Source organism: Neltuma alba, unplaced genomic scaffold, assembly GCF_004799145.2.
Source record: "Neltuma alba isolate B1F8T4 unplaced genomic scaffold, ASM479914v2 tig00012009_pilon, whole genome shotgun sequence".
NCBI lineage: Eukaryota > Viridiplantae > Streptophyta > Magnoliopsida > Fabales > Fabaceae > Neltuma > Neltuma alba.
Window position 1 is genome coordinate 190,064 of NW_021636580.1, and position 11,065 is coordinate 201,128.

Consider the following 11,065-nt stretch of genomic DNA (forward strand, 5'->3'; position numbering starts at 1 on the left):
TGTGGAGTTTTGTGAGAAGCTTCCAAGAAGACAAAGGGAAAGAAGGATAGGGGCACATCCTGTGAGTGTTTGACAGGCTGGTATGATATGATATTTCATGCTGACGTTGAATGGGAAACATGGAATAAGTAAATGGCGTTGTACCGGGTTGTGCCAAGGACGCGGCTGTTTACTATTAGTATCGTGAGAAACATGTAGGGATGGACCCGTCTATTTGGAAAGCTCCACTTTATCACTGCACAGACTCTCATTTCTTCTTATAAGCCTTTACATTCAGCAAGAGAGCTTGGTTTTCCTTCTTTGTTAAATTAGCTTGCAACTCATAACTTCGTCAAAGTTACTATCACGAGATCACAAATTGTGGCATATATTGCTTTTTCCCCTGTAACATTCATATATAAAGAATTTAACGTTATGAATGAATGTGATGATAAGAGTTTTTAGTTGTTTTTTTTTTTTACGCTATGAATTTGCGTAGGCTGCTCTAACCCCTCCCACCCGCCGGGAGGCGGGGAAGGTGCGTTGGTCTGGTGAAAAGCTCCACTCCTTATATTACACCGTCCCTTCTGCAACCCCACCTCAGCTCACCTTATGAGACCTAGGCCACACAGTCATTCACCTCTATTAATTGCATTTTGTTCGTTTCTAAACTTTCTGCTCAAGTGTTTTTGACCAAGAAAAAATGAGGAACTTTCAACCTGGAGGGGGTTAATTCTGTCATTTCGAACATGAAATTGGACAAAGCTGAAGAATTGACTTAGTTGACTGACTTGTAACCCCAGGACTTCTGGTTGTGGTCCATGCCGCGTTTAACAAACCACAGAATCAGCATCAAGCACTAGCTAAACCCAATATACAAGTAACGAAATTAGCACTTCAAAAAACTAGTCAGAAACCTTAGCTTGAGCGTTCTCTAAATGAGCAGTTTCGATTCTCATTCCCACATTGCTCTCTGCTGCTTTGCGCATTCCTTTTCATCAATATCACTTTTTCATTTATTGAGAAGCCATTCTTGGCGTAACTATAATTTCTTTCCATTAATATTTATGTGTTTTTCTTCTTATTATATCTTTTAATTTTACTATTGTAACACCATAAATCTCTATAACTTTGCTCCATTAGTATTAGTAGATCATGTACAAAAACTAATTGTGCTAATAAAATAAAACTAAATAATTTAATAAAAAAATACGTAGATACTAAATTAAAAATTGAAAGAAACTATCTTAAGAATGATTTCTCCTTTTTTATCTAAAGAAGATTGTGAAAAGTAAACTGCAATACTTTCTTCTTCTTTTTTTCAGTTTTATACAATTTAATCACAATGATAAATGTGACGTTATTAGGACAACTTGTATACTCTTACTTACTTAACAGCATTGTAATCCCCTGTGATGGTGGCTAACAGCCTGCCCTTCCCACCTTTGCAACACTCACTTTTTATGTTGCTCTGTTTTTTTTTTTTTTTTGCCTTCCATCACTCTCTTTATTTTCTCACACAATCTTCTTTGATGTTGCAGAATGAATGATCCTTTTCTTCTCTGTGGATCTGATAATGTATATTGTTATCATATGAATGAAAACAAGTCCCAAAACATAAAATCACACAATTGCCTACCACATCCTTCCTTTTTGTCTATGGTCTTTGGCTTTTGGCAAAGTGCCTTTTCTCCACTGGGGACACACGCATCCTTCCTGCTTTTTCTCTCTTTCTTTACAAACAACTCAGGAAAATGGAACCGGCCCTCCCTTTTTTTAAGTTGTTTCTTCATCTTTATTCATTTCTCTGGCAAAACCACTACTATTCTTCCACAGCTTGTACCCATCAAAACGCAACCATTTCACAAAGAAACGACTTTTCATTGCAGCATACCAGAATGCCTCCTTATCTTTCCTCCGCTGTACTTTCAATCAAAATAAGAACCACTAGTTCCATAATCCACAAGATAACATTCTTTTTCAATCAGAAGTAAACCAATCACTTCAAGTTTTGATTTTGCTTAGCGACTTTAAAACTATCAATTTCTAAGCAAATTTTATTTATGTTTTTTTTAAAAAATTCTATAATCATATATTTGAAGAGAAAAATAAAAGTGATTGTAACTTTTTTATGATTGCCTAGCATCTAATGGTATCGTATCGGATTGGAGCATTTTTATACGTGTCAACTTTGATTGATAGGATGTAAGATTAGTGCATCCAGGTGTGACATAAGCAGAGGCTGATCTCTTGCTATATATGAATCTCACAGCCGAGTTCCTCTGTTCTTCACACTGACCCCCTTCCTTGGCCTCTTACTACCCCCGCTTTCTCTGCAACTCTCAAGCTTTATCTTTTTCCCCAGCCATGGCGCTTACACGTGCCATGTTCGTGATAGCCATGTCCTTGGCTCTCGTCTCATTGTCCGTTGCCCAGGCTCCCTCACCTGCGCCGCGAGGATCTGCTAAGCCGCCAACAACCACTGCAACGCCTTCTCCGAGCAGGTCAGGCCCTGCCACCGCCCCATCCCGGCCTCCAGCCTCTTCTCCCACGGCTGCTCCGCCGTCTTCTTCCCCAACTCCTTCACCGTCACCGAGTCCCGGAAGCCCTGGCCCCTCAGCAAGCTCACCACCTGCACCCCCTCCTTCTACACCTCAGTCGTCACCGTCGCCCTCACCCTCACCCTCGTCACCACCTAGTCCACCATCTCCCCCAAAAAACGCTCCTGGACCTTCGCCGAAGACGCCGCCAACGCCGTCGCCAACAGGTCAAGTGCCGCCATCGAATCCCAACAACACCGCCGTTCTTCATGGAAGCAGTTTGGCCTTGACGGCCTTGTGCGGAGGAGCTGCTCTGTTTCTTGCTTAAATTCAGTGTCTTTGCCTGAAATACGTGTAGATTCATATATGCATCTGGGTAGTTTTTTTGTTTTTTTTAACTCCTTTTGTTTTTGAGTCCCACCCCTGTTTCTGTTCTGTTCAGTTCTCTTAGATTTTGTGGATGATTCTTGAGGTGATCCTCTAGTGATTTGTTCGGCAGGGTGAGATTATCTTAGTGATATATATCATTTGTCACATTGTACTGTTTTGCTGCTAAAATAACAGAGATTTGCTGATTTCTTCTCTGGTTCTATTCCTGGTGGCACAGACTACAGAACACCTACTTGCTTCACAATTTTTTTCCTGCAAAAACAAAGCTCAATTGTAGCTCCAAGTCTTCACAAGAATTTTATGGTTAGCTTATAACCAATGCAAGATCAAGTAAACGTCTTAGACTCCTGCTAGTAATGAAGGTACACGTCCCTGATAATATGATTCTGGGTTTGTGAAATCCGTGGATACAGAGATAGTTTGGGGGGTTGGGTAAGAAAGAAAGTGGGTGGTGTCGGAAAGAGGAAAAAGGAAAGGTGTTGATTCATTGAGAGTGGAAAATGTGGGAGCTAGCGTTGAAGAAGGGAGTCGCCACTTTGGGATTTTGTTTTTATTTTTTTTACAATCGTTCACTCACAAAAATGAACTTGCCAACTCATTATGATTAGAGAGAGATCAAACTCATTTTCTCAATAATTATTATTTTACATTGTATGAATAAATATTTTATGATGGCTAATGCGTCAGAAAATTAAAGTAGTCATCTTTTCTTGAAAAAAGAAAAAAAAGAAGAAAAATATGTCTTGGGTAAAAAAAAATAAAGGAAACTAAATATTTAAAAAGAAAAATTGCCACCAAATCCCAAAAAAAATTATTACTAAAAGATTTTACTAACAACGGCAAATTCTATTGTAGAAGATGACAACCTCTAACATATCATTAAGATTTTATGGTATTTATATTTTTTTTTCCTTTAAAAGCTCGTTATAATTCTCTTAATTACAAAACCAGCACAACATGGAAATAGTAAAGCTTATAGGTGTATCAATTGGATAGATTTAGCAAGATTTAAATTCGTGATGTTCATATTTAGTATTGGATAGCGAACAATTTTTTTGGGGGGGGGGGTTTTGGAGAAGGGGAAAGTAAAGTAGACTTGCTGGAGTCAAGTTCCGAGTGAGTATGATGGCAAGAGAAAAGTAAAAAGGAGTTACAAGTCAGTGTTGTGTGGCTGTGGTTTATTGTTTATGAAATTGGAGGGTAGTGGAGAGAAGAGTCTAGAAAGAGGAAGCAACCATACAGAGAGCACAAAATCACAGACAAGCATTTCCAAAATTCCGTGAATTTATTCCAACACGTATTCATTCATCCTGAGATTATAGCCATATACAGAATTTACAACAACATGGGGAGGGGAAAAAAAAAAGATTAAAGCGGCATTAGATTCCACTTGAAAGGTGTTGTAACGTGAAACTTGTCATGCACTAATTTTTGTGGCTCGTGACCTGTCCTGTACTGAACCCAGCCTATTTCAACAACACATAATCACTCATGAATTATCAGCCTATTAAATACCATAAGCATAATTAAGCTATCATATTTAAAAGCAACTCCACGTTATCCCAAAATGATACTTTTCTCAATCACATATCCACACGTTAGCCACATGTTTACGCCGTCTCGTTTTGACATCCGGAAGCTTGAGTTTTATCTATTAATATAAAATAAGAAATATTAATCTGTCTTCATAATTTTGACTCGATCATAACTCAGTTCCTGAAGCTTAATTCAATGTGACTTGGTTTTTACAATTTTAATTCAGTTGTAACCGAGTTTCTGAATTTTGAACCATGACAACTCACTCCCTTTAAACATTCGTCAAAATCATGGGGACTGAATTTCAATAATGACTTAAAAGTTTTGGCCAAAAAAAAAATGAGTTAAAGTTCAGAAACTGAGTTAAAACAACTCAATAGAGACTAAATTACACAGAACTAAAATTTCGATTAGGGACTAGACCAATATATGCTGTTACACATCTCTTCTAACATAACGTTCTCTCTTCATTCTACAAGCTACAATGATTTATACGTCTCCTGGAATTTATAACGAACAAACAAATAAACAATGATCAGAAACCCTTGCGGAATACAAAGTACACACCAAGACAAAAACATGAAAGGCTATCCATCACCAGGAATGGTTGGTAAGGTAAGCACTTCATAAGAAGGTCATTATTTCTTCTTAAGAGTTAACCTACTTTTTTCTCTGTTTTCTTCGGCATTCAATACAATCAATACAGGGCAACTTAGTTCTAACTGAAGAGCTTGCACTGAGCTTGTCAGATGGTACTTTCAGCTCTTCCAATAGTATCTGACGAAGCTTCTCATTTTCCTCCACCAGTTCTTCAATAATTTTCTGGTGCCTCAAAACCTGAATCCCCCACAGCTTTAATAAATTTAATCTTTGAGAGCTTAACAATAAAGCAAATAGCACAATTAACATAGTAAGAATGAAAAATTACCATCTTAAGTATGTCATTCTCCGATTGTAATCGCGTGGCCTAAAATATAACCATCAATTAGAACATATAATATTGGATCGAATCGGGACAATAATGAAGGGAAAAGAACACTCCAGCAGACAAATGCGCATATCAAAAGGTAACTGACACCAACTTTGTCTGCTTCAGATTTCATGTTTGACACAAGGATTTCAGGTATAAATACGAGACTCGCCCGATAACCACCACAAATCACCAAATAGAATAAAAATCAACAAACTTATATTCAAAAGCATAAAATTTCAGAAACTCCATCACCTTATCCTCATTAATTGCTCTAAATTCTTTTAGACTGTCATGTAATACTACAGGCACTCGTTTTAAAATGCTAATAAACTCATGGCGCACACAAGCTCAAGGGCTGACAACCAATGATTTCTAGCCTCAATAACAAGTTTGACCACTGACTTGCTATTAGCAAATTACTGAAGTCCAATCAAACACGAGAATAGTTCTGATCAGGAGAAAAAATCTAATCATCAATGCCACTATTTTGTAAGTATGCTCTTGAAGGAGTCTGTACACATCACAAAAGCAAACTCTTTCATTTCATCCACTCCCGAAGCATAAATGGCATGTTAAAAATCCAGTATAAAAGAAACTGTGAGATGTTTAGCCCTCTTAAAAAAAAAGTCGATGGACTTTAATAGATGGAAGTAAAAGCATACATCCAGTTATAATATTTAGTGAATTATTCCTATAGTTCTCTTTTGTTATATCATCAAGAAAACTGGCAAACAAGTTATGATCAAGCATTGGTTGCATTATGTGTACCGCTTCTTCATTTGCGTCTCCCTCACCCTTCACTAATGGATTTTGTAGAAACTCATTGAGAACCTTCTCAGTTCGACTTCCATATGTAGCGTCAACTGCTTTGCCTTTGAATGGAACATTTTCAGAAACTGAGCCGATTTGCATCGGTTGAGACCCTGTTGGACCTTGAGATGTTTGGTCCAGTGCTTTTCTTGCCAGATTCATCATGTTTCCCTTAGATGATAGGTTTGATACTGCATTGATCATGCCAACGCTACTTTGCAGGGATGATGGCAACGCACCCTGACCAAAGGGCAGTTTGGGGCCAATTCCAAGCTTTATCATCATCTTTGTCATTGCTATCTGACAAATTGAATATTTAAATATGTCATGCATAGAAAATACCAGATAATAAAAGGAAACCCTTGAAATTAGAGAAAAATTTACATACTATGATATTAGTTTGAATTTGTTGCAACACCCCGGGCTTCACACCAAGTCCTATCATAGAAAGGGGGGAAAAAGCTTCCTATTAATTGAAAATTGAAAATTTTTAATGAAAAATGAAGTATCATCTTCAAGTAACATGACCAGACAAAATTTTAGCCCAGTCAAGAAGCAAAGAGAAATAAACCAGGAAAATATGATTTATTCCTTGACAAACCCAAGGTTTCAGTTTAATGTGCAATCGGCTTAGAAAAATAGCGGCAAATCAGACCAAAAAGAATATGTAGGGGCAGTTCCTGGCAGTGTAATACGTTTCCTAATTTTTATGCCTTGATGTACAATGCACACAGAATCACAAAGTTCATGGTTTAGGTTCAAATTATAATTTATCTTCTGTGACTACAGTGATAAATTATAGTTCATGGTCAACTAATGCATATTTATTTATATGATAAAACACAGTTATATAAACATTAGAAACTTGCAAGCTGCTTCCTAGGAGCGTTTTCAAGAATCAGTCATATCACACTGAAACTGAAATGATTTTGTGAATACCAAGCCCACGGCAATTATAACATCAAAACAAGTTGGCTTATGGAAGTAGTGATATGAATATCCATTTTATAGGATCAACCTACACCACGCATAGCAAGATCAACAAAGAAAAGAATAATGTAGTTTTACTACTTCAATACAAAAAAATTTTATAATAAACGTTAGTCTATTCTCCAAAGAACAGAGAAACAGAGACCCTCCAGAAGCACTGCACAAGAATCTTCAAAGCTTCAAAGAGATATAAGAAAGTGAACGCTCCTGACATACCAACTCCAAAGCCATGACCAAAACCAAAACCACATCCAATGCCCACTTCAACTTTTTTAGCTCCAAACTTCCTCAACTGAATAAAACATGAGAAATCGAAATTTGATTAAAATCTTTAAATTATTTATCCAGAAACTATAGAAGCAAAAAAGGAATTGAAGTTATCCTGCACCGTAACAGCACCATAATTTTAAATATAAGAAGACGAATTATGACTTACAGAATTGTTTACATGTCTGCTAACACCAGAAAATGCATCAGTTGCTCCTCTGGTGGCACTCATTACTTCATTCAGCATGGGTATAGCACCTACATGGAATTGATTTATCCTAGTAAAATTTCAAATTAATAATAAAGAAGCGTATGGATATTGTGTGTTAGCGTTCAAAGAGAGAACACAAATAAAGTATGTACACACAAGGAAAACAATGACGAAGCTAATCAATAACAAATCAATGGATATTTAGTTAAAAATTAAAACGAATAAGATATAAAATGCCTAGAGACAAACATAAGATGATAAGAATACAAAATGCATGATAATCATCTAATATAATCCTCATTTGAGCTGCGGCTTATGCTTAAAAGTAATTCCCGCGCTTCGCTTTCAACATCAGCACATTTGCTAGTATATAATAAACAAAGTTAAATCCGAATTTCAAAGGATTAGCCTATGAAACAAAATAGATACATGGTTTCTTAGTAGAAGTTTGTGAACGACTGTCCCCATTTTTGGGTTTGGAAGGGCCACCGAAGTCCATCTCTTCCTACACGAATTCCGAGAAACAGAGTAGGAGAGAAATTACAGAGGAGAAGAAAGTACCTAAATTTAAAGGGCGGCCAACACCGATTCCTACACCACAGCCGATGCCAAAACCCGTAAATACTTGACCCACTTTGAAAGTAAATGGATTCCCTATCCGCATTGCCTGAAAATACTTTCCCTCATTGCTATCTATGTTATTAATACCGCTAACACTACTCCCACTCTCCATTCCTCCACAAGCCTCCTTGCCTTTCTCCCCAGCTCTATATTCCAACTAAAGTATGAAGATTCTACCTCTTGATTGCTGCGATTTTACCCTTCGAATTCCAAAAGCAAAAACATTTCTTTCTTCCTCAAGGTTTCCCGCATAGCTACCCTCGATCTTACCTCTTAACCGAAACATAAAATTACAAAGGCAATGAACAAGTCGGGCACCGGCGCGAAAGCAAAATGGGAAGGTCAAGCTTGGATTTTAAAAACATAAGACAAACATATCTTAAGCTTGCTTCTGTAAACATGGTTCTCATGAAATTTCACCACCGAGCCAATAGAACAATATTACTTCCGAATCCTTATATCTCCACGAAGTGTCAAAATTGCGTTAGCCACCGATCCGCCGTTGAGCTCAGAAGCTGTGCCCAAGTACTGATATCCGATCCTCGAACTTGCAGAGTTGCCGTACATCACTACCGTGGTTGATATAAAGGCCGAAAAATGAAATAATGGATGGGCTCAGTAGTTTAGGCCCAGATAAGAATAAGGGTCCAGGCTGGCCCAAATAATTGGTCCAGAGCAGGCCTTTTCTTTTTTAATTTTATTTTAATAAGTCACGCACTTATCATATTCAAACTCGCAAGTCACCACCTGTCGTTTAATTACATAGCGTTACCTCCTATCCTTACTATAAAACCTAACTGATTAATTTAAATAGATTAAAAAAAAAATTTAAATTATTCATTTGTAATAATTAGGTGTTATTTTTTCTAAAATATCCTTGCTGATAATGTGTATTAGCTATAACTAGCATTTGATGAAATATTTAACATGTATAACTATTATAAAGACTACTTTGAAAAAATAGATAAATATAAAAGATAAAGCAGATTGAGATCTTATATTTAGGACTAAATTAAAAGTCAAACTAACTCTTGTATTAAGGACTAAAGATAACATGAAGCAATGAGAATTGACTTTAATAAAATGGGCTAGCTTCTCGGGAACTGGCGAAACAAGATTCCAAATTTCAAATCCATGCTGAGAATAGTGCGGCATTTGGTGTCCAATAATATTTTGAATTGGATTATTTCCAACAAAAATATTAATATTCTTGGACCTAAGAAAAAAATTTTCATAACTTGAAACGAAAGATAACAGTAAGGCTGCAGATAACAACGAGGTTGCACGGACATCCTTAAACAGCCACTATTTTTTTCGTTTGGGCCATCCAAAGCCGTGCCATGATGTACCCACAAATTTAAAAGCTGACACAAAACCTGGCCTTGCCAAGCTTTGGAAATTTTCCATCAGCATGGCGCAGATTCAGATATGATTTACACACAAACAACACGAACTTTTAAGTTTTATGCTAAGTGACTTTCGGACGTATCACAAACTAACAAATTATCACTTTAAAGAGTTTAGAGCAGATGCAACATATGGAAATGATTGCTATATATGGATCATTTGGAGAGTCCCGTTTTCAGCAGCAAGGTGAAATGACCACAACCGCGACATAGACGCCTTTTTTTGGGTATGTGACTGCTGCGAAGATCCTATCAGAAGCCGATCCAATCCTACGAAACACATGGACAGGCCTGTTCCCTTCCTCAAACTCTACGTGGTAATCTCCAAACTCGTCCCATGTCGTACTACTCATTTGATTCTTGAGCCCCCTTGCCTGCCCGCTTTTTTCACCCTCTGAACAGGTCTCCACCATGACAACCTCATGGGCTTCCTTCACAAACAAACAAAACTCCGAACCAATCTCTCTGCGGAGCTTTTTCTCAGCCTCGCGAACACAAAGACGAGCTAATTCCCTCTCAAACTCTGAATCTTCTGAAGCAGCGATCTTGAATAATAAGTTTTGGCCTCCATTTCTGTATGGCGTACGTCTAGTTATAGCGGCGGGAAGAGATTCTGGATGTCTTAGACGAGGATGATAAAATATGGGTGTTTCTGTTTCTGCACTACGTGCTACTTGGTTCTTGTGTATGTCCGCCCATTTCTTGAGGAAGTTATCGACCACCAGGAAATCTGCCAGGAGCAGACTGCAGCTAATGCCGATCGAATACCCTCCACATTTGAAGCTCGTCACCTGAAAAACACAGTCATCTCATCTCAGACTTGCAAGTTCAAGCGTTTAAATGGAAGTATATTGATTATGAAGGGAGTGTATCTTGCCTGAACATAGAACAGGGGTGAGAACTCAGGGCTCTGCTCGTCGATATCCTTCCAAAAGACAAGCTCGTGCTCAAGATTATGTCTTTCACTGGATTCAACAAAGTCTGAGAGAGCAATGGAGATTCTTGCTTCCACCATTCGAATGCCACTATCATTAGACACAATCTCCATTTCCTCGGCGTAGCCACCGTCACCCTCCTCCTTTCTCTGAAGTCGGCCCGCAAGTAATGGGTACTCCGATAGAGCTCTGGTCAGTGAATCCACAGTCCACCCTGCCAGAACCCATGCATCCCCGAGCTCCTCGTTCAAGTTTTCATAATACAAGACCACTTGGTAACACCCATGGAAAGTTTCCGAGTTGATGGTAGGGTCACTCACCAAAACTCGGCGAACTCGCCGTGGTTCTGTTATCTTCGGCGGCCGCACGCTCGTCACAGCTACAAAATGCAGGTCGGGCACATCCAT

General features: G+C 38.1%; 3 protein-coding genes across 4 annotated transcripts; 1 reads left to right on the forward strand and 2 right to left on the reverse strand.

The window, feature by feature from the left end:
* The first annotated feature begins 2,256 nt into the window (after positions 1-2,256).
* Positions 2,257-3,111, forward strand: LOC114721063 (vegetative cell wall protein gp1-like). The gene has a single exon (XM_028906870.1). The coding sequence runs from the start codon at positions 2,347-2,349 to the stop codon at positions 2,845-2,847; it is 501 nt and encodes a 166-aa protein (XP_028762703.1). The 5' UTR covers positions 2,257-2,346; the 3' UTR covers positions 2,848-3,111.
* Positions 3,112-4,808: 1,697 nt separating this feature from the next.
* Positions 4,809-8,850, reverse strand: LOC114720975 (uncharacterized). Of its 2 annotated transcripts, none has more exons than XM_028906724.1 (7): positions 8,258-8,850; positions 7,655-7,743; positions 7,435-7,510; positions 6,617-6,666; positions 6,187-6,528; positions 5,374-5,412; positions 4,809-5,282 (listed from the first exon to the last, which is right to left on the reverse strand). In XM_028906724.1, the coding sequence occupies exons 1-7, from the start codon at positions 8,427-8,429 to the stop codon at positions 5,106-5,108; spliced, it is 945 nt and encodes a 314-aa protein (XP_028762557.1). In that variant the 5' UTR covers positions 8,430-8,850; the 3' UTR covers positions 4,809-5,105. The 2 variants fall into 2 exon arrangements, with proteins under 2 accessions (XP_028762557.1, XP_028762558.1); XM_028906725.1 differs by lacking the exon at positions 8,258-8,850 and adding an exon at positions 8,126-8,199.
* A 1,049-nt stretch (positions 8,851-9,899) lies between these two features.
* Positions 9,900-11,065, reverse strand: LOC114721036 (uncharacterized). Its single transcript, XM_028906829.1, has 2 exons — positions 10,601-11,065; positions 9,900-10,514 (listed from the first exon to the last, which is right to left on the reverse strand). Exons 1-2 carry the CDS (start codon positions 11,063-11,065, stop codon positions 9,900-9,902), a joined length of 1,080 nt encoding a protein of 359 aa, XP_028762662.1.

Bases quoted from the DNA above. Each gene is read 5' to 3' on its own strand.
- LOC114721063 (XM_028906870.1), top strand. From the start codon at position 2,347: ATGGCGCTTACACGTGCCATGTTCGTGATAGCCATGTCCTTGGCTCTC.
- LOC114720975 (XM_028906724.1), bottom strand. From the start codon at position 8,429: ATGGAGAGTGGGAGTAGTGTTAGCGGTATTAATAACATAGATAGCAAT. The intron at 6,667-7,434 runs GTATGTCAGGAG...TTTCTATGATAG, and splicing joins TGGTCATGGCTTTGGAGTTG to GACTTGGTGTGAAGCCCGGG. The intron at 5,413-6,186 runs GTACACATAATG...GTTATATTTTAG, and splicing joins GAGACGCAAATGAAGAAGCG to GCCACGCGATTACAATCGGA.
- LOC114721036 (XM_028906829.1), bottom strand. From the start codon at position 11,065: ATGGATGTGCCCGACCTGCATTTTGTAGCTGTGACGAGCGTGCGGCCG. The intron at 10,515-10,600 runs GCAAGATACACT...TGTGTTTTTCAG, and splicing joins CACCCCTGTTCTATGTTCAG to GTGACGAGCTTCAAATGTGG.